Below are 23,218 nucleotides of genomic sequence, written 5' to 3'. Positions count from 1 at the left end.
GCTGGAAGGGTTCAGTGAGTACGAGAAAATCCGGATATCTTGGAATAGTGCTCCGCATCAGGTGGGACAGAGGCTGTTCGCTCCAGTATCGTAGAGCCATGTGCCCATGGCTCTCAAATAAATGTTGTCAAGAATCTTAGTCAGGTTCTACCAGAATCGAAACTGTTCTGATATGACGAATTTAAGATGGCCACCATACGAAATTGACTATTCTGAATCTTCGCAGTTGTCAATGATATACGACTGGTTTGTTCTGAGATATTTAAGGATACAACTTGACGCGATCGTACCAACTACCCCTACATGTAACTTAACTGGAGCAGTCGACAACCCTGCTTCCTCCCATCCAAACTCAACCAAAGAGGATTCTCTACTGAAATATGAAGTCTAACTCCCAACCTGTCACACGTATCCCAAAGAAAGCCCTCGCGGGTCGCTTTAGCGGCCCGGCGCAACGCGCACCATCTAGTATATATATATATATATGAACTACCCTCTATTTAACGTCCATGATAATTTTTAAGTTTTTTAGACATCTAAAACTTTCCGGTAAAAACTGCTAATGCAGATTAAATTTTATTCTCAAGTACAATACGCTCGTTTGGCAAAATTGAGGAACAAAAATTGAAGCTCACGCTTCAATTTGTGCACACATACCTATACAGATTTTTTCGCATTTCATGATCTAACATAAGGGACCGCATCGACGCAGTCGCATGTTTGCATTGCATAGATGTAATCGCCTATAAATAGTAAGTGTCACGATGCAACCGCGCGTTTAACATACGCACTTTTGTATCGCTACTAATAATCGTCGTGTGTATCTGCTTATAGTAGGATATCTTCATTGTTTGTTATAATTATTAATTATTTTTTAACTCTTATTTTTCGTAATGCATCGTCACAGTGATCAAAGCAATAAAATAAAATACAGAAAAAGTCGCCTGACAGTAACTAATGTCGTGCACCTGTTCGACCACGCAGCACCACGTTAACGCGATAAAACCCTTTGTTGTATTGCCAATCGAGCGGTAACTTGTACGCAGCCTGAACATTTGCGACGATAGCCGATGATGGTCGGTTATACCTGCATGTACGAGTATTGTGCGAAGCTTCTTGACGACAGGAGCAGTGCAGCTACAGTATATGAGGCTTATCACGCTAGCGATTTGAAAGAAATGCGAACTAGCAGTCTCGCAGCGAACGCGCTCTCCAATCGCCAAGCGGCCAAGCTGAGCACGCGGTATCCCGTTGAAGTCGCTTGCAAACCGCAAGTGTGATAAAACTTTTAAGATCCCATTTTAGGCATGTCATGTAAGGTATTGGCATCGTGCATTGACTTACCAACAATTGGACGTCGGGACCGCACGTAGAGTAACTTCAAGTTTTGTCAGGTGTCAACGTCAATTATGGAAAAATATAGGAGAAATATCCGGAAAAATATTTATTTTTCTTTAAATATACAATGATATTTTTCCATGACCCAACGCTAGTCTTTGGTCATTCAATATCCATTGGTCTAAGTTGCGGGTTTTTGTAGTTACAAGTTTTTACAAAGAATTATTTTAAGACTTTATCTTGAAAATTCCACTAATTACGAATTCGAAGTTTTTTTTTCAAACTGATAGAAGATAATGTGATTTAAGTGAAAGTGAAAACATAAATATTGACTCCAGCCGCTTAAAAGACTAAGTACAAAATCCGAATAAGTGAAGTAAGTTATTTAAGAGAAATTGACAACATAATCTGTTAGAACTACAATGGAAAATATTACTGAGTATCCAGACGATTAAACGAAGACATGGCTCAAAGGACTTTTACCCAAGCTAAAACTTTTAATAAAAAAAGCATCTATCGTCTGCGGTCTTTGGTTTTTTTGACGTGACATCTTCTACGTTACGTAGTCTGTGATAGCGTTAGCGTCTAATAGTCTGTGGTGATATCTTTATAATTTGTGGTCTGTGGATGTGACGCTCGCTTGCCGCATGTTAATTTACAATTATCACAAATTATATTGAAAGTTTATTTATTGGAAGCATTTATGGTGCCGCTTGGAAACGAGTGTAATCGGAAAACAATTTTCCGAATGACAGTGTAATAATACCTCTGATACAATGTCTACTGATTTCTATATACGTTATTACGTTGGTCACAAAGGCAAATTTGGCCACGAATTTTTAGAATTTGAATTCCGACCTGACGGAAAGTTGCGGTATGCTAACAATTCTAATTACAAGAATGATACAATGATCCGCAAAGAGGCTTATGTGCACCCGTGCGTGATGGAAGAGCTAAAGAGGATTATCGTAGACTCTGAAATAATGCACGAAGATGACAGACTATGGCCGCAGCCGGATCGCGTCGGTAGACAGGTTAGTGCATCTTTCTTGACATATTTTTGGTCTATTCCTGCCTACTCCTGCAATTAGTAGAAACAAATTGTCAGAAAAAATATTTATACATTTTGATTTTTTAGCTTAAAGTAGTATAATTCCTGATTATGGTTATCCAATATTGTCCAAAATTATATATTTTAGGCTACAAATGTTAACATTCTTTATTAATATTTATACAACAAAGCAATGCTTTCAACAACTCACAAAATCTCAGTTAAATTTAGTTAAAGTTCAATGATTTTTCTTTGTTCCAGGAGTTGGAAATAGTAATTGGAGAGGAACATATCTCATTTACTACTTCAAAGACAGGTTCATTGGTAGATGTGAACCAGTCCCGTGACCCTGAGGGTCTCCGCTGCTTCTATTACCTTGTCCAGGACCTCAAGTGTCTAGTGTTTTCCTTAATCGGTCTTCACTTTAAAATTAAGCCTATATAAGTTAGTTCTACTGTATGTAATAAGAATAATAAAGTAATATTGACATATTTGCTGCAATAAGTTTCATTTATTTATAATAATTGGTGTGCATTCTACTATTTAAGGGTTCTTTATACATAGAACAAGAAATGTGGTTCAGTATCAAAAATAGTTCGACTCAAGTCAAAATAATATCCCATTCTGAAGAATGAAATTCCAGCCAGTTTACAATAGCATGCCGTTGCCTGTTTGTATATATTTTTCTTGGCGAAACCGCGATCTAAGTTATTGGCAGTGGCACTTTGCGTCATTGATTTTATCCCTATACTAATCCTCTTAAGATTGTATCATAACTACATTCGTGTGTCGGTGGTTTAGATAATCATCGCAACAAGTTACGTTCTATGGCATTTGTTGACAGCTTCGTTTCATTTCACACATCCTATTTTCCTTAAATTGCAGAAAATTTAATAAATCACATTATGAGGCATAAAGACATAATTTGAAATTCTAAAAATCTGTAAAGTAACAAAATTAATTAGATCTATGGAATAAAACTGGTTTTGTTGAGAAAAATTACAAAGTCTTTAATTTTCTTTTCTACATTTAGATAATTGCATGCTTTGAAACGTTTGTGGTGTCTATGTATTTATGTTTATTTTTGTATAGCTTTGCGCGTTGCGCGCGCATCGCATCTGCCTAACCGATTATGGCGGACAGGCAGTGAAGGATGTTTGTCGTCTTTTCTAAATCAGAAAGTATCGATAGGAGCCAATGGCATAAACCGGGTTTTTTGTAAAAATTGTACATTGTAAATAGTTCTATGTACATATAGTAATTATATTTGTGGTCGTTTTGTTTAGAAATTGTGTGAATAGTGTATTATTTTGAGTGTTTATTCAATTCAGTTTTCGAAGCCGACAAATGTCTAAACCCTGAAGTTAGTGCATCAGATAATCGTGTCAAGTTCTCAAGTTCTGATACTCTTACAAACTTCGTAGTTTTCGATTCATTAATTTGTTCTCTCCTTTGTGTTCGATCCGTCAATGAGACCGTTGCATCGCTTGCAATATTTTGGTTTCTCATAGCGGCTGTCATCGCGCTTCGATAAAACTGCGAACTGTCATTACAAAGACAAAAGGACTAATATAGTCGCTAAACGTTTTTGATGCTGAGATATTCTCTTCGTGTGTACCCCTTCTAACATGTAAAACAGTTCTGCTGTACATAGAGCGTCAATAGATCGGTCGTTGTGTTCCAGACATAAACAGGAAAATTGTGTTAAGGTTTCGAAGGACTGGAAAGTGAAACTGAATGCTCGAACCTCACGGTAGCCCAATGAAGTGGCCGGGAACTGGGGCGGAAGAAGAGGCGGGCGAAGCAGCACTGCAGAGCGCGCGCGCCTCTCAAGCCCGCACCCAGGATGATGCTGCTGTGCATTACGTGTTCCAGCGGGAACCGCAGGAGGCGGAGTTGCCCTCTTTAGCCTCAAAACAGCGCTGGGCTGTCGGCGACGACGCTATTGCTGAGGTTAGTAATACAGCTATTGTGTGCAGTGCATTTTTAATAATAAACAAATGTTCTATTGGTCAATGTAACCTCAAAGTGATAACCTTCAATATAAAATGTCTTTAAATTTGTATAGTGCATCTTTATATTTATACATGCAAGTTTTTTCTGCTTGTAAATAGACCAGTGGTAACTTGAGAACTGTATCAGATCAAGTGAACTGGCAGTGAGATTTGAAACTGTGATTGAATGAGTTCTTAGATACTGATTTGGATCTTATAATAAGCGAATAAATAAAAAAATATTAATATCTTATATACGTTTCTACATATGAAATAAGAATTTCTAGTCAGGTTGTAAAATGACATGTCAGAATCGCACTCTTTTACATTTTCATGTTATTATTTGTAAAAGCCACTGATAATGAAGCTTGTTATATTGAATAATTTAGAATATAGTTTGTGAACTTGTTGACCGATTTCTGATCCATCTAATTGAAAATTTCATTTCAGAATCAAGATAAATGGAAAAATCCTACTCCTATAAACATGAATAATATTCAACCTCAAGGACATGCGATGCAACTGAAACACAATCAGTCAAATCAGCAACAATTTATCAATCAGACCATTGCTTCATCTGTTGGTACACTAGCCATCAACCCTTCAGTTATTGGGAGTCATCCACCACATTTGACAACTAATATGGTTCATACACAGTTGGCACCATTGCAGAACCACACCCTTGGCAACAACCTTACGATTCAAAATAATGCTATGATGCTGCCACCTCTTCAGGGCATACAGAATGCACCCCAGCTTGGCCAACAAGGACTGTATGATATCCATCAACACCCTGGCACTCCAATGCAAGCTATGAATGGCATTGGTAAGGGAGCAGAACAACTTATGTACCTGAGCCAAGCTGGTATGCTTGCACCTGGAACTAACCAATTTCTACAACAAGGACAAAATCAACTTGGGCTGACACCCATTGCTGCAATCAGAAACCAGGTAAGTTTCGTATTGTTGTTAAATATTGTCAGTTACAAGGTCACATGTTCTTCAAAATACCTAAGTAACTAGGTAAATGTAGATTGTGTTAATGACAATGAGAAGCTTCTTTTTGAAGTTGGCATTTAAGGTATTTTGACACTTAAGTTATTTTATACTTAGTCTCACTATTACATTTTTGTACAAAGTAGCTTCTAACTATAAACTTGTGGTCTGCTGCTTATAGGCATTTGCAGTACTAAGAAATTGTTATGAACTTACTTGCACTTAGACAGCATTAAGGGAGGATCGTTTTGTGTGTCAATATTTATGGTATGTAACACGAAAGAAAACAAACACTGGAAGTGCTTTAAGCCTCGATTACTATCATAACTGATGTCGCCGAAACTCACACATTCTTAATTTGCAACACTGCAAAATCTTGATATTGATTGGTCGTACTTTCAATTTTAAAAAGAAAAACAAATTCTGGATTGTTAATATAATTTAAACTTTACCCTGTTGGCATATTGTTGAAAGTTCAATACCATCAATAACTATTATTACAAGTTACGACGTTTTGATATTATATTGAAATTTCAATCAATGTGCTTCCATCTAGTGGTTAATTGCTGAATGACAACAAATTGGAGTTATTACTTTAGTTCTCCAAAAAAAAAGCAACCATATTGCAGGGACATAAGCTTTACTTTCATTTCTTGTAAGAAACAAATTATTTCGATTAACAGAAAATTGCAAATTTATTAACATAAGATAAGATTTTCCGATAATATGAAATACCACCAAAAGTAATATTTTTGGTGCGGCTATTGGCCTACCAACAAATGGACGTCAGATGTAATACACAAACCATGAAAAAAGTTTCCAAAAGTTAATCAATACAAATGTAGTGCAAGCAACAAAATATATAAAAAACTAAAACATTTAATTTAAATTGTAACGTCATTGCAGCACTGCCTAATTTTGCTTGCAACAATTTAAGGGGCCAAAAACACTATATGTTTAGCTTTGACTGAAAATTACTTGAACACAAGAGTAGCGGAGCAGCCTCTATTGAACATAATAATTAATTTTTATATAAATAAATAACGCGCACACAATCATAACCGCACGAGAGAAACCCTGTATCGCGGCTGCCATGGACACACACACATAGACAACCACAAATTACACCCAAACTCACGAGAGAAATAAATGTAGGCCATACAAATATTTCTCCTGGCACGGGAATCGAACCCGAGACCTCTTGCGTGGCAGTCTAGCATGGTAACTGTTCAGCCACGGAGGTAGTTATATATTATTATGTTGAATTTTGTACAAATTCACTTAAAGAAATAATAAAGAATTGGGCAGATTTATTTTACTTATAGCCTTTATTGCCGATAACTTATCTAACACATTGTAGGACATGTGTACTTATTATAATTTACTTATTTATTGGAAATGAAACTATTTTTCCGGATTTAAATCGCGTATATTTGTTTTTTCAAACAAACCGACGTTTCGGGCCCTTTACAGGTCCCATGGTCACGGTTGACTGAGGTGGTACAGTCTTCAACCAGTTATGTCTAATATTGATGCAAACCACCCTATTTTTTCACTATAGTTACAATAGTTATTAATTAAATACCTTATTTTTAATTTTACAAAGAAAACATTCCAATTTACCCTATATTAAGTTTTACAAGTTATTTTATTGAATGAATTTTTATTAAGTTCAATTTATTATTAATTATTAATAGAAATTAGAATAAATTAAAACATATTAATTAGTACTGCAGTCTTATGTCTGTTTGGGATTTTTCATTAGAGGAAATACTGGATCCCAAACTGGTGGTACGGAGAAACCATCTTCCCTGTTGAAATTAGGATGTTTTTTAATTTCAATGGCCTCTCGCAACATCCTGGGTAGATAACGGACTTCTTTTGCAAGGACCTGGGGTTTGTCAAACTTCATTGACTGTGTAGGTTTATCCATGACATGCTCGCAGACTGCAGACTTGTTTACGCGATGGTATTTGACATCATCTATATGTTCTTTGACGCGGGTACAAATACTTCGCTTTGTTTGTCCAATATAAGAGAGACCGCACTCACAGTCAAGCTTGTAAACTCCTGCATCCTGTAATGGAATGTTACATTTCACGGGTCTCAGGAACTGAGAAATCTTCCTCAGGGGCTTGAAATAGGATGCGCGCCTGAGGACTCTTCCGATCTTGTCTGTAACACCTCTCACGTAAGATAAGATGGCAGGTCTTCGCTCGACTGTTGGTGGTTTCACACGGGGCCTGTGGCATTGCCGTGGAATCTTCAACTTATTCGCATGTAGGACTTGCTTTATATGCTGAAGTTCCCCTGCCAGATGATTACTGTCGCAGACACCATGTGCTCTCTGAAACAAAGATTTGTCCACGGTAGCTAACTGGCTAGGATGGTGATGGGAATTACCATTGAGATACCTATCTGTATGGGTTTTCTTTCGAAATACAGTATGGCCTAAGGTGTTATTAGGATTTCTTTTAATTAAAACATCTAAAAAAGCTAAAGTACCACAATTCTCTTGTTCCATAGTAAATTGGATCTTAGTACTAAAAGAATTAACATGTTCCAAGAAAGAAGGTATGCTATCTTTAGGTAATATTGTGAAAGTATCATTAACGTACCGTTTGAAAATCTTCGGCCTAGCTGGGGCCATGGGTAAAACTCGCTCCTTGAAGTCTTCCATGAAAATATCTAATGTAATGTAAAACTTAATATAGTGTAAATTGGAATGTTTTCTTTGTAAAATTAAAAATAAGGTATTTAATTAATAACTATTGTAACTATAGTGAAAAAATAGGGTGGTTTGCGTCAATATTAGACATAACTGGTTGAAGACTGTACCACCTCAGTCAACCGTGACCATGGGACCTGTAAAGGGCCCGAAACGTCGCTTTGTTTGAAAAAACAAATATACGCGATTTAAATCCGGAAAAATAGTTTAATTTCCTATGTGTAACAATCGGGAAAACCAAAAACTCGATATTACTTATTTATTATTACTCAATTTGTTTACTCGGTACCTTCAGCTTGTCCTAAGACATAGCCCTCTTCCAGAGATTTCCATTTCTTAGAGAGAAATATTTGTCTTTTACTGTTTGCCTCCATGCTCCTCCATTAACATATTTAAAATTGTCTTCTCGTCTAAAGTATGGTCTCCCCTTCTTCCTTTTTCCCTCTCTTGGGTACCATTCCACAAAATCCCTTGTCCATTTATCAATTTTTTCTCTCATCATGTGTCCTTTTCAACGCCACTTTTGCTGTTTTATTATGTGTGGGACTTTTTTTAGTCTTTGATTTGCTTTTAATTGTGGTCAGTTTTACTTTATCTTTCAATTTCATGTTGAGCACACTTCTTTCCATACTATTCTGACAAACATCAAGTTTTTTGTAATGTTTTAGTAAGTGACCATGTCTGGCATCCATGTGTGGTTAACAGTACAATGCACATATTTATTACTTTGAACTTTTATTTTGTCAATCAATTCCTTTTGATTTCAGGACTTCTTTGAGTGACCAGAATTTCCTCCACGAATTTGTGACTCTTCTTTCAATTTCTTTGTCTCATATTCAATTATATTTCCAGTTATTGCAACCAATTCTTTAATATTGTTTGTCATCAATTTCGTTTTGCTGGTGTTCATAGTGAGTCCTACTTTTTTTGCTTTCCATGTCCAATTCTTGAAGCATAGTTTGTCAGTATTTTTGGGTTTTTGGCCAAGAGTATAAGATCATCTGCGAATCTCAAGTGGTTAAGGTGTAGGTACTCCATCTGTACTCAAGTCATATTCCTCCCAAACCAGATGTCTAAATATACTTTCCAAGACAGCAGCGAATATTTTGGGCGATAGAGGATCCCCCCGACGGACACCCTTTCTGACTTGGAGTTCTTCTCCTGTAGTCTCTAGCTGTATTTTTGCTTTACTTTTTTTGTATATTTGTTGGATTAGTCTCGTATATTTCTTTTGTACTCCTTGTTCACTGAGGGATTCCCAGACTTTAATTTGTTTAAGTGAATCAAAGGCCTTATAGTAATCTATAAATGCGTAGTATTGTTGACCGTACTCATTAAATTTTTCTATTATTTGTTTTATTACAAGAATATGATCTGTGGTTGAGAAGTTCTTTCGGAACCCGGCTTGTTCTCTGGGCTGATTTTCGTCAAGGGCCTCTGTCACGCGTACCAATATTAATTTTGAAAAAACTTTGTATATGTTAGTCATTAGACTAATGGGCCGGTAATTATTTATCTGGGTTTTATCGCCTTTTTTGTGAAGTGTGTTTGTGGTTTTGGTTTTGGTCCCTTAGTCTGGAATGACCTCTTTATCTAAAATGTCAAGCAGATCTGTCAGATAGTCTAGTATAGTATCAAGAGTACCTTTTAATAGCTCATTAGTGATGATATCCTCTCCAGGAGCTTTATTATTTTTTTGAGTTAAAACAGCCTTTTGTACTTCGCTCTTAAGGAACTTGGGAATAGTTTCTCCGACATCTTCTAAGTTCACCATATCTACATTTCATCGTCTCATCGTCGTCGTAAAGATCCTTATAAAATTTAGTAGCAATGTCCATAATATTCACGCGCTTCGTGGTTTGTATTTGTTTGTTGTCTTTGAAAGATGGTATCCATGTTTTTCCTTCTGCAAGTTCTTTTATAGCTTTTTTGACACTTCCTGTTTTTTCTATATAATCTTTGATTTTTTCAATTCTTGTCTTACGTCTGGATTTCCTTATGCTTTCATTTACATTTTTGCTTATTTGAGTAATTTCAATACTATTGTTTTTCCTATCTTGAAGTAGTTGCTGTCTTTGTTTAATTAAGTTTCTAGCTTTTTCTCCTATCTTATCTTTATTTTTCGGAATATGTTTAAATTTATTATTGATATTTGTAAGTTGTTTCTCGAAAAAATCGTATTTTTCTGGAATACTTTTGAAGTTCTTCATTTTGCAAAGTTCTTTACTTAACCGATTTTGCATAGATTCTGGGATTAGTAGAGGAATTTTTATCTTGCCATTGTTAATGAGTTTTCGAGATAACTTTGGGCTGTTCGAAACAATTTCGGCTCGCACCAATCGGTGATCAGAGTTAAAGTTTATATTATTTACGATATCTATGTTTAAAACTGTGTGTTTTCTGTTAGTTAATATAAAAGCCCTTTCATCCTTCTGTCCGTTAGGTGATATCCGTGCCCACTTCTTATTATGTCGTTTTTTGAAGAAGGTATTCATTATGTACACCCTGTGTTCTAATGCAAATTCGATTAATTAAATTAAAGGGCAGATACATACATACACATATTACAAATGTGAAAATAAGCATGTACTATAAGAAATGTATTGATTGATATTCTAACTAAACGTAAACTCCATTATCCGTAGTTCCGAAAACCGATTTATAATAAAACCGTTACGCTTTCAAGTAATTTTGATGCTTTTCATGAAGACAAAATTAGCTTTTGTTTTGTAATATTCCTAAAAAAAAATTTTGACATTATGAAAATACGAGCTAGCGTTATTTCAGGCAAATGTATTTTCTGGCTTCTAATAGGTAATCCCAAGCCGTAAAACGAGTACAACAATATTTTGTTAGATATTGCTAACGTTTACTAAAAATCGTTTTAAAAATGAGATTAAAATCAAAACGACACTATAGTTTCTTCGTTCTAAATATTTCAATCGCTTTTGGTTCAAACAATTGAAAATGACCAAGAAGTTTATATAAGCTTCTTGAAATTGTCGTAATGCGGCGATAACTTTAGCACTCCCAAATAGCACAACTAGGCATTTTTCTAGGATTTTAGAGAATTTGCTCACAAAAAATGACACAAAGCAAAAATGGCGGACTGAGTTCAGATAGGTCTTTCGAGTCCTATAGTTGGCACGCGTCTGACGGTAACCAACCACTTCTAAATGTGATACATATTAATGAGTACTGCATGCATGCCAACCCAATAAAGTTTACTGTTGAGGTTTTAGTGACAGTTCTTAAGTATGTACTACATATGGTTCTAATAGACTTAGATAATAATATTCTAAGCTAATAGATGGTTTCTTAAAATTCTTGCATGTTTTTTGTATGTAAATTAGTAAATACAAAGAGTTGCACAATCAGTTGACAAAATGAAGATCAAAATCAAGAAAACACAAGTCAACCTTGTGGTTGACATGTGTTTTCTTGAATTTTCTTGACAGTTGTCTGTACATATCTAGCCATCCTTTCTTCCTACAGTCTGATTGATGTGGGTAAGTAAGATCGGAAGGGTGTACACAAATGGATTATCCTGACTGTAATCCAACTACCAAATGTTAGTTTGATTACAGGTTAAATGTAGTCAGGTCAACTGCAACTGAACTACCGATTTTGAGTTTACTGACAGTTCTCCTACAATCAAGCTGCAAGCTCAACAATTTTTGTCTGAAAAGTTACAAAGTATGCTTACATCATAACACTACCATGTAGTTGATATAGGATTTGTATAATAAGTTCTAATTATTGTATATAAGATTTATAAAAACAACAATGCAAATCAATGATAGACATAACACCTCTGCTGTGTGTCACCCCATTTTTTTTTTATGGGGGAAATCTTTATAGATACCCATGAGCCCAGGGAGACTCAGGGGTTATGTGGGGACTCTCCCTCCAGGTGTCACCCCACCTGTGCTGACAGCATCAGAACTGTCTGCAAATTTTAATCTAACTGCCATTTGATTATTGTTTATAGTCACAAGGAGTTTATCTGCTTACGTTTGAAATATTTTCCAATAATTACAATGGTGTTGATGCTGTGACTATGTTCATATTGACCAGCACACACAAACTTACACATGCTAGCATGCATCAATTCTTTTCATATATATAATTTTTCATTAATTACCATATAATGAAAATGTATGTACTGTGGATTTATGAATATTGATATTGTTTTAGTGAAATTTACTCCAATTATGTACATATATCCGCAATTTTCGTCAGAAATCAATGGTTGGTTGTAGAAAAATTGGTTTTTTGTGTTGTTGGAATATTGTGCGTCCTATTGAGACATTAATTGTATACAATTTTTTGAAATTTTGTTATGAAGGTTTCTTTTTTGTTTCACTTAATTGAATTTTAATTAAGACAATTCCAGAGAGTGTAGGTAGTCTAAATTATTTAACATATCAGTATACACGATAAATATACATCGTCCAACACGTTCATTTTCTAATGCTGGTCACGGATATCTAAGGAGAAGATTTCAACCAAAGGTCACCACACAAAAATCTTTAATAGAAATGATGATTGGTAAATTAACTGCACATAATCTAAAAAATCGCAGTAACCCGCCTTAGTGATTAAAACTCAGAAACTCTATGGCTTCCTACAGATAAGCATTCTCCCAACTAGGCTATCATCATCCATTTTAAAATACACAAAGATACTGAATATTAAGTAAATACTCTCGCATTGGAATATTTTGAGAAAACCATTGGGCTGTCCCAACATATAACATATTGATTCTTAGATTCTTTTGCATATTGATTCCTACATCATTTTGAGTGTAACCTTCTTGGAAGTGTTCCTGTGTGGATAGGTTGGCAATTTTACTTAAAGATAAACTTTTGCGGAATTGGGCATTTCGCCAAATATACTACACCAAGCTTTTAACGCTACAGGTGGGCTTTATATGGATATATTTCCAGACAACGTCGGTGACGCAACTTGGCAGATTTTTCGTTACTAAACAATGTTAGTGTAACATTTCGTAATAATTGCGCAAAATAAATAAGATGATATAATGACTTAAAATAGAATTTAAGAAGTTAAATTTAAAGAACGAAATTGACATTTATATTCTTGCTTTATAAAATTGCGATATTTCATTGCGTATTTTAAGGCATTTCATCGCTATCCCAAATACAAAAATATTTTTATTGTAACGACCTCGTAACTTAAATAAAATATTGTTAAGTTACAATTTCGTGTGCCGGTGAATTATGTGCCTTTCCCGCGCAAATTAAATTATTTCTAGTAGGCTACAAAGCTAGAAATATATCCCCTGGTTACATTTCTTTAGGGTTCAGGAACCTTGAACCTAGACAGCTATTTATCTTGCAATAAAAAATAAATTAATTAATGTCTTAAAAATCGTTTAAAGTTATTAAATTTTATTTCTGTATGTCGTGATAATGATGAAAGAGACATAGGGTCGTATTCTAGAACTCTACTCAATGCTCAAGTCAGGATTGCAATTGAAACACAAGCACTGGAAATACGACACTAAAGGCAGGGACTTGAGTATGATTTCGAGTGCTTTAAACCATACACAAATCCTGACTTGAGCAATGAGTAGAGTTCTGGAATACGACACTCAGTCTTTTAAGGCTTTTTAAAAACCTCGACTAATTTTTAACGCCTCACGACTATTCTAGTCTTTTAACACTCAAGTCTTGAGTCATAAGACTAAAACTGAAGACTAATTCGAGTCGAAGTCTTTTAACCCTAGGAAGCTTAAAAGACTTATAGGACTAAAACGACTGGCGCTCGGGAGTCGCGAGTCATGAACCGTATGGCGTGAATTTATTTCTACCCACAAAATATTTATTTTACGATTGATGGATAACGTTAACGTAGCTTTGTTCACAGAAGTCAGTTAATTAGATAGAACCAATTCAAGAATTTGTTTTTTTGGGAATTATTTGTTTCTTTAATACAAAAATGGATAGATACATAACCCCTGTTGGGTTATGTCAAAATATTTTATCAAATTTTAGTATCTGATGATGACCCGTTTGACCATAATGATGAATGAAACATAGCATTTATGAACGTATAAAGTGGAGGTCCACAGTCTCTGCCTACTCCTGAATGGGTGACAGGCGAGATTTTTATGTATATGTTTGTTCTATGTATTACAGATAAATTGTATCTCACTACTGTGCACGGGTTTCTAAAGAAGTTTAAACAAAAGTCCCAGAACTTCGTAATTAGAAAAGTGGTTGCAGACCAATATTACACAAAATAAAAAAGAGCACGTTAGAACTGGATTTCCATAGATTTTTAAATATTGGTTGTATTTCATTATTTTAATTTACTCGCAGACGAAGTATTGTATGCAATGATTATATAATTAGGTCTTAAAATCTCGTACCTATTGCTTAAATCACTCTTTTAATCCTAATTTTTATTATAAGTAAATAAACGTGATTATTTACTACACACTACGTCATTTTTATTTATAAACTTCGAGTTTAATAAGACTTAAATAGATATAAGTCCATTGCAAACAACTCGAGTCTTTAAGTCGTTCAAGTCGTTTAAGTCTTTTAGTATAACGACTGAGTCTTATTAATAAAAACTCGAACCTCCAGTCTTAATTTTAGAGTCGAGTCCTGTAAAATGGAGTCGAGTCGTTATAAAACGCCTTAAAAGTCTGAGTTTCTTTCATCGCTAGTTGTGATCCTATATTTTTAACTGACTCGTCAGTATGTGCATTCGTTAACCTTTGGATAGAAACCTCAGTTGTCTTATCTGTAACATTTCTAAAAGAACTGGATAGGCTAAATTATTCACTCTTTGTAGTGCTAATAGATCAAGAGTTGTCTTGCTATGGGGACGGGTTGTCTCGAGGCATTAACTTGCGGGACATCAAGGCTACACGGTATAGGGCGGGACTATATTCTGCCATGAGCTTACCATTAAATCGATTTCATTTTCGTCTAGTCGATTTCGCAACAGCAACTACGAAAGCATTTTTTTTTTATTAAACGTTTGTCATGTTGCGCGATAATTTTTGACTTTTTGAAATAATTTTATTGAAATGTTTTGTATTTGTTTGCATAAATTGGTTTAAATTACGGCATTACCTTTTAGCTACCTCGTATGAATTTTTTAATTGAATACATTTTTAAACTTTTTGGTTGATTTATAGCTTTCAGGTTACATTGCCGTCTTTTTTAGATCTATGTTTCCGTAAAATATTTCCGTTCATTCTGTTGAGAGATAGATGCATGGGTCTGGATGAAAAGAGGTAAGGACTTATTGATTTTGTGAGACGTCTAAGGTTTTTTACCTATTTTTATCAAATGACGTATGCATATTGGACAGTGTTTTGTTGAATTGAGTGTTTGTATCGAATTCTTAGATTTCGGAACATTTTCGTTAGTAGATACCAATGATTGTTACATACATAAATAATAATTATATATGCTTTTTTAGGGCATTGATCTGATCGCAGTAGTTCCTGCGAAGATTCTATGTGTAACACCACATTGAATTTAACCTATATGTTTCACGAGTCTACTTGTGTTGTATGTGTATAGTAATAAAAATGGAAGTGAATTAATTTACTTCTCCTGCTTGAATCTATTAATTACTTGAGTATAGTAATGTTTGATTATCTGTGTGGTTGATATTACGTGTAGACGAAACCATAAACTGGGTAACACCATGGTGCTTACTGTGATATTCTGGTAGAAATGTCGCTGACCTAGTTACATTGAGTTTCCTGTTACTGTTTTCCGACAATTGTATAGAAACACTTCAAACGTGGTGCCTTGACATGTTCTGATTTTCTGTAATTTCTTACATACACTGGACAGCAAATAAACCGGGCCACCTGCTAACTTTGAACTTTAATTCGATTTTCTCAAAAAGTATGAAACTTGCAACTATCAATTTATACTTACAGAAAGTGCGTTTCATGACGATTAAAATGAGTATAAATTTAATCTTAAGTACCGTCAACTCACACTGTAATTAAGTAACAAACACAATGCTAACGATTTGCTCTGTTTTGAATAAATTCGCGTTTTGGGATCGTTTTTCTATAGTGAGGGTAGTTGGATATTTCTTTTCATTTCTTTAGTGTTTGTGTATCGTTGGCTCAGACGCGTGTATTTTTGCTACTTTTTTCGATCAATAATGGATACGACACCTCAGGAAGCAGCTCAAGCTGTAGCGCTCCTTCAGGCAGGTATTGGGCAACGTGAGGTCGCTCGAAGACTTCGAATCAGCAGATCTTCGGTGCAACGAGTTTATAAACGATACCTAGAGACTGGAGCATTCAATCGCCGCCCAGGTACGGGCAGACCTAGGGCTACATCAGCAGCAGATGATCGTTATATTCAACTTACTGTTCTACGAAATCGTCGCCTCAACGCAGTTCAAGTTCAACAAAGTCTGCGTGATGAACGCCAAGTGAGCATAAGTTCAGATACTGTAAGGAGGAGACTTGCCGAACGGAACCTGACTCCAAAAAGAGCTGCTACAGGCCCAGCATTGACCGTAGCTCACCGTCGAGCACGACTTGAATTTGCTCGAGGGCATATGGATTGGACGTTAGAGCAGTGGGGTAATGTGCTCTTCACTGATGAGACCAGGGTGAGTCTACATGGTAGTGATCGACGTCAGAGAGTATATCGTCGCCCTGGAGAACGTTACTCTCAGTGTTGCATCGAAGAAACTGTTGCATATGGAGGAGGATCTCTAATGGTCTGGGGCGGCATCTCATTAACCGCACGTACTGCGTTGGTTTTCATCGAACCGACGGGCCTTACACGTGGACTAACGTCGCATCGGTACATTACTGAAGTCCTCGCAGACCATGTGGTACCTTACGCAGGATATATCGGCTAGGGTATGCAGTTGATGCATGATAATGCACGGCCTCATGTTGCTCACGTGGTGACCCAGTATCTACGCGACGTCGGCATTCATACGATGGATTGGCCAGCTCGAAGCCCAGACTTGAATCCGATAGAACATTTATGGGATGAGCTGAAACGTCGGGTTCGAGCCCGGGTACCTGCTCCAACAAGGCTTCCAGAGCTGCGAATCGCAATTGAAGAGGAATGGAACGCAATTCCCCAAGATTTCATCGTCAGGCTCGTGAGGTCAATGAATACGAGGATGCTAGCAGTTGTCCGGGCAAGGGGAGGGAACACTGAATACTGACCAAAAACTTTTTTTCACTTTTTTCTTTGTTTCCGGACTAATTTTTGTTTTTTAATTTGTGATTACTTACCATTTGTCTGACTACAAAACGACACTTCTTTGTAAAATCTTTAATAAACACTTAATTTGATTAATTGATTACAATGTGTTTCCATTTATTTTAATCGTCATGAAACGCACTTTCTGTAAGTATAAATTGATAGTTGCAAGTTTCATACTTTTTGAGAAAATCGAATTAGAGTTCAAAGTTAGCAGGTGGCCCGGTTTACTTGCTGTCCAGTGTATTTTATGACATTGGGCTGTCTAAATGCTTGTGAATATGATTTAATCGAATTATACCAACAGATGCTTTATTCACATGCATGCATGAATTTTGCTTTCCGAATTTCAATGGCACTTTTTTAGTGATTTTTGTAAAACCCATTTTTCTTTTGGTTTTAAGCTCTTAAACGTACTAATAATGTCAGTAATTATTAAATCACACAAATATTTAAGATAAATACAACAAACAACGATATTTTAGGTCACACGAATAATAGGCGGTAACATGAATGATTTTCGCTTGAACCTAATGACTAATGAAAAAGACGGCACAGTAATTAGAAATTATTATTTATTGTAACCAATGATCAGAAAAAGGTGTTGGCTACAAGGAGCGACATAGAGTTGTTAAAACCACCAAACATTAATTAATTACTTTTTTCGATTCCCGGATTTCTGGAAATGGTTTTACTGTATCGTAGGACAAAATTACTGACCTAGGAAGGCGAAGTTGGATTTTAAGGTAATTCGAATGACGTTATCTATATAAATGCAGTAGATAACTAACCTTTTACCAAAGCAGAGAATAAAAAAGTAACAAGAATGGTCATTTTCCGCCCGTCTCTAACTTTAGATACTATATCGCGCCCTGCATATTGACGGAACGGCAACAAGGCTGTCAGCGAGTCATTCGATAACGACATGTTGATGGTTAAACTGTTCAAATTTATTTACTACGAACGTACGTCACTAATATTGTGATGGTCGTGAATTGTGTCATGTACGGCTTTTTATCTTATATTTAGATGAAGATAAATAGCCAGAGGAGTTCCTTTCCTTAAAAAACTTTATATTAAATTTCGAGAATAACTATGTCGCTCCTTGTACCTATATCTATAAATGTATCTATATATGTGAAACACCTTCTACCGGCCATTGATTATAACACACTTTGTCGTTCACAAAAGAATATTTAGCAACATTTAACATGTAACAAACATTTTAATTAACAGCGCCGTGGCTTTTCTCAGCCTCACGGGATATGCTGAGTTGTGTCCATTCAGTATCTTTAATTTTAGTTTTAATTTATTTTTTATTTTGTGAGTACAATTTAAAATTAATGGATTTTCTTTCTTTCTAATTTCACTTGTAACAAAATCCGTCTCATCCTTGTAAGGCTATCTATATATATAAGTATTTTGATAATATTTTATAAACATACATCAATATATCATCATCATTACCATCATGGTCATCATTAACATCCACGTCATCATCATCACCATCATCATTATAGCCACCATCAACGTCGTCACCATCACCACCTTCATCACCACCATCACCACCGTCATCACCACCATTATCACCATCTAATTGTTATACTTAAAGTAACTGTTTGACTTAAAACAAGAATGAGAGCGACAATAATGATATTTGAATACATTTCGTCGCCTTACTTTTTCAAACTCGTATGTTAAACCACAGTTACTGAAATCCAAAAAATGGATTGTATATACCAATTTTGCAAGCTGATTTCACATCACATTTCTTTCATATTCACACACTGACTTTTACATATTCTTAAAGTAATGCATCCAAATTAACAACCTTGATTAGAAAAATAAAAAATAAATAGAAAGTTTTGCCATCTCCTGAATAATTACTCTTTATAAGAGCTTGAGAAAGTGAGGCGACGATATTTTTATTGTCAAGGTCGTAGAATATTCTGGACCGTTATAAAAGTGCGTGTATTTTGAAGTTCCCTTTGTCTAATTGATGCACAATAAAGTTCGTAAGACTATAACATAATACTTATTTGGATAGATTGCTTTACATGAATGAGAACAATTTTGTTACAAGCACTTAAAATTGGTAATTAAGTTGATCTTTTGCTAAAACGGAGATGCGCAGGTTACTTCCCTGTGTACACTCCAATCCGGCAGGAGCCCCTTCCCACGTATACCAAAGGTGAAGGTGATGCGGTATGAACTTTTGTTATTAGGCGGTTTTTAGTTGAAATAACACTTCAACTAAAAACATCACTAGATAAGATAAATTTAAACACATTTTGTATTCCCAAGAAAACATATTTGTTTATAATAAATTGGAAAGTTACGGTATGTATTCGACGTGAAAGTTATTTACGTTGACCCTCGATGAGAAATATTGCAATTTCCACGAGTGTTTAATTTATTTTTCTTCATTTCTTGAAATTAGGGAGACGTGTAATCGGCTCCGATGAATGAGAAATTACCCACTTTTTTAATTTTTATTTATTACTGTAGCGTAGTAAAGTAGTCTAACACAGACTAAATAAATAAGCAATACTATTGAATAAAAAATTTTTAGCATTCGAGTAAAAATACAAAGTAATTGAAATTTTTTTTGAGGTAATCTGAAAACGACCCGCAACGTAACGTTTATTATTGGGAAGATAGTAAAAATGCGTCACTCTAACTGTAACTCAAAATGGTAACCTAGTTGACTCTAGCGCACTAAGTCAGGAGCTTTGAATATAAAAATGGAGACGATGCGAAGCGACCCTCATATATACCGCGAGGCTATGTATGGGTCGTTTTCAAAAGACTAAAAAATTTATCCCTTTCATTATTTGTATTATCAATACATGAATGCTAAAAAATATTTAATTAAATAAATAGATTTTTTACTTAGTCTGGGAACCACATCAAAAGATAACTTTGCTGTGCTATAGTAGTAAATAAAAATTTAAAAGGTGGGTAATTTCTCAGTCGTGACGCCCGATTCAAAGTCTCCTTAATGAAATGAAAAATAAAGAACAAAACTAATGAAAACCGCATTTTCTCTCATCCAAGATAATCTTAAATACGTCGAATACTTCCCATAATATTTCAATTTATTATAAACAACTATGTTTTCTTGGGCATGTAATACGGGCAGTATAATAACTAACGTAATCGTCATTTTTAGTGAGATTAAGTTATTAACGTAGAATATGCTTATTATGTTTATGTACCAAGTCTTTTAGTTTTCTGAAATTTGGTGCTGCCCTTCAGATTTGAAGATTATAAAAAGCTGCTCTATTAATGGTACTAAAAATAGAGCTCAATTAGTACTTAAATAAGAAAACATATTTAAAATTCGCTGAAAAATAAAATAGTTGGAAGTCTGTAATCACATTACCAATGTAATGACACCATACAAGCTATTGTACGCACTTACTATCTTTGCTAAATATTGACGAAGTATCTCCCTACCGTTAACTTCAACCATTATTATCTCTGGTGTCAGTTGAGATATCGAAAAACGAATATCACAATATCAATATTGAAAAATTAAACAAAAAAATTGGCGTCAATTATCCTGTTAAAGATAGGTGCTGTATTTTATTCCAACTTTATAAGACTCACGTCTCAGAATCGAGTCGTTGAGTCAGTGGAGTCCCGACGTCCCTTGTTTAAAAAAAAAGTACCATTATGAGACTCGAAAGGGCGACAGCTCCTTGCTGACACATTAGCATAGCCTCAAAAAAGATAAAGTCGTCAGCATTTTGAGCACACTGTTGCGGGGACACACTTTGTCTATTTAATCTAGCCCTATCTACTTAATTGTATTCCTTTCTTGTATTTTTTAAATAAAATTAAGTAACTATTTGATTTGTTTTTTTTTTTTTGTTTTGCTATTTTACTTAGGGTTTAATGTTTTAAAGTTTTAGATGATAATTAATAATTCATGTCATATGTTGTGTCTAGTAAGGAACAGCTGACTTTTAGGAATAAATACGTGAATCACATGTAAAGACGGAACGGTTACATACTATGGTATCTGCGCCTGTTTAGTTGAGCGCCATCTATGTATGACTGTATGAAACCAGAACACCTAGCGACGCGCTCCCGTGCATGGGGGATTTTGACGCAGGCGCTGTGGTCGGCGTATGTCCTTTGTTCGAAACAAATCAACATTGTGCTCCGAGTTTGGATCTTTCTAGTTTTATTTCGTTGATAATAAACATTTTGTGTGTGAAATGTGTTGTATTATTGTTGCGCTGGGTGCAAATATTGTGTAGTACATGTGGTACATGTACAAAGTGTCCATCGTTTCAACTAAGCTTTCGCTGTAGTTCATGATCGAGCTTTACGCGGATTGTACGCATGAAACCCTTGAGTGACTTTTTTTTCGAAACTGATGTTAAGGATATGGGCCCCGACATGGTGAGTTTTATGGGTTTTATCTTGTAGGTTGTTTCATAGAATCACTGTTTTAAGTCATGAAATGACGAAATTTAGGTTTTTTCTATGCAACAGGTTCGTTTTTGTTTTGTTTACTTGTCACCGGTGTCCGCCATTTCTGGTACGGAATTCGTTTACCGGTGGTAAATTAATTCTCATATATGAGGAATATGTTCATAATCGCGGAGGTTATGCGTTCTATAACGCTTCTGAGCGCGATTCACGGCGTCTGCACTGTTCGAACGACTTATAGGTCAGGCGAAATGAAACATAAATATATTTGGTCGCCATCATTTCAGCCATGGTGTGACCAACGAAATAAGCATCACTACATATAGCACACTTGTATATTTGTGCCTTCATGAACTTTTGTGTAACTCACTTATGCTTATTCAAGTCAGAAATTATCGTATTAAAAAAAATGCATTAACTCATAATTCATTCATATTGCTATGTATGTATTTTGGTGGTATAAGTGTACAAAAACAAACATCCTTATAGGATTTAGAGATTGTTTGTTTAATTGATTTTAGAAATATTTTTCAATGAACCTCTTTGATTCTTATTGTAATGTATTATTAGTAACCAATGAACATATTCAAGTTAATATTAAAAAGAAGATTGTGCCTAAGTGCCTAATAGGGTACTAATTAGTGTCAACCATTATTCTCAATTACAAGTATTATTTAACATGGAATGAAAAGGGTTTTACAAGTTTTATAGTAAAAGTATTTAACCACTGTAGTAGACATATTTACAAACTACTTCTTTGTACATAATAGTATAAAAATGTCTAGCCTATTGTTTTAATTAGGTTCTATTTAAAGCATTGTTATATGTTATGGCTAAGATGGAAAATGGTAGTAAGTGCGTAAATAGAACAAACTATTGTTTTTAAATCTTAATTTTGTGACACAAGATAATGTAATGATTGATTTTATCTTTAGATTGCACCTGCTGCAAAAAAGCTATGGGACAAAGGCCCTGGAGCTGGTGGTGACAGCAAGGGTCCTCCACACTTGCCTCCTTTGCAGCTCAATCCAGAGCAGATGTGGCGAGATCCCACCTGGTCTGCGCAAGGTTTGTTACTTTTTTGTTCTATTTAATAAATCACTACCCACTGTTGTTTGTTTTACTTAGTAATTTATGCCATATCAACACTAAATTAAGGTATTTTTTCATGCTCTGTGAGTGAATAAAATAAATAATACCTAAATAATAAAATAGAAATACCATTTGTAGTAAATAAAATCATTTTACTCATTAATAACAATTCTTGTTATTACAATTATATAATATTATAATTATTATTGTAATACATAATATTTTAATATTGATGGCCTCCATGGTTGAGTGGCTTGCACACCGATTTTCATGGTATCACCATCTCTGAGGTCTCAGGTTCTATCACTGGCCCGCCGGGTCAGTGTAGAAATTAACT

General features: G+C 35.1%; 2 protein-coding genes across 4 annotated transcripts in view; both read left to right on the top strand.

Moving 5' to 3' along the window:
• The first annotated feature begins 1,960 nt into the window (after positions 1-1,960).
• LOC113233163 (protein mago nashi) lies at positions 1,961-2,897 on the top strand. Its single transcript, XM_026468176.1, has 2 exons — positions 1,961-2,372; positions 2,651-2,897. Exons 1-2 carry the CDS (start codon positions 2,115-2,117, stop codon positions 2,831-2,833), a joined length of 441 nt encoding a protein of 146 aa, XP_026323961.1. The 5' UTR covers positions 1,961-2,114; the 3' UTR covers positions 2,834-2,897.
• A 679-nt stretch (positions 2,898-3,576) lies between these two features.
• Positions 3,577-23,218, top strand: part of LOC113233038 (maternal protein pumilio) — a 96,860-nt gene continuing 77,218 nt past the window's right edge. The window contains exons 1-3 of one of the 3 annotated variants that reach the window (XM_026467989.1): positions 3,577-4,342; positions 4,834-5,334; positions 22,725-22,857. In XM_026467989.1, the coding sequence (XP_026323774.1) occupies positions 4,127-4,342; positions 4,834-5,334; positions 22,725-22,857 (850 nt within the window). In that variant the 5' untranslated portion in view covers positions 3,577-4,126. Of the gene's footprint in view, positions 4,343-4,833; positions 5,335-21,531; positions 21,760-22,724; positions 22,858-23,218 lie in introns of those variants that run through there. The other 2 variants (XM_026467988.1, XM_026467990.1) reach the window with 2 other exon arrangements.

Source organism: Hyposmocoma kahamanoa, unplaced genomic scaffold, assembly GCF_003589595.1.
Source record: "Hyposmocoma kahamanoa isolate Upper Pololo Valley unplaced genomic scaffold, ASM358959v1 78, whole genome shotgun sequence".
Classification (NCBI taxonomy): domain Eukaryota; kingdom Metazoa; phylum Arthropoda; class Insecta; order Lepidoptera; family Cosmopterigidae; genus Hyposmocoma; species Hyposmocoma kahamanoa.
The sequence above is the reverse complement of the archived record's forward strand: the minus strand, read 5'-3'. Positions and strand labels throughout refer to the sequence as shown.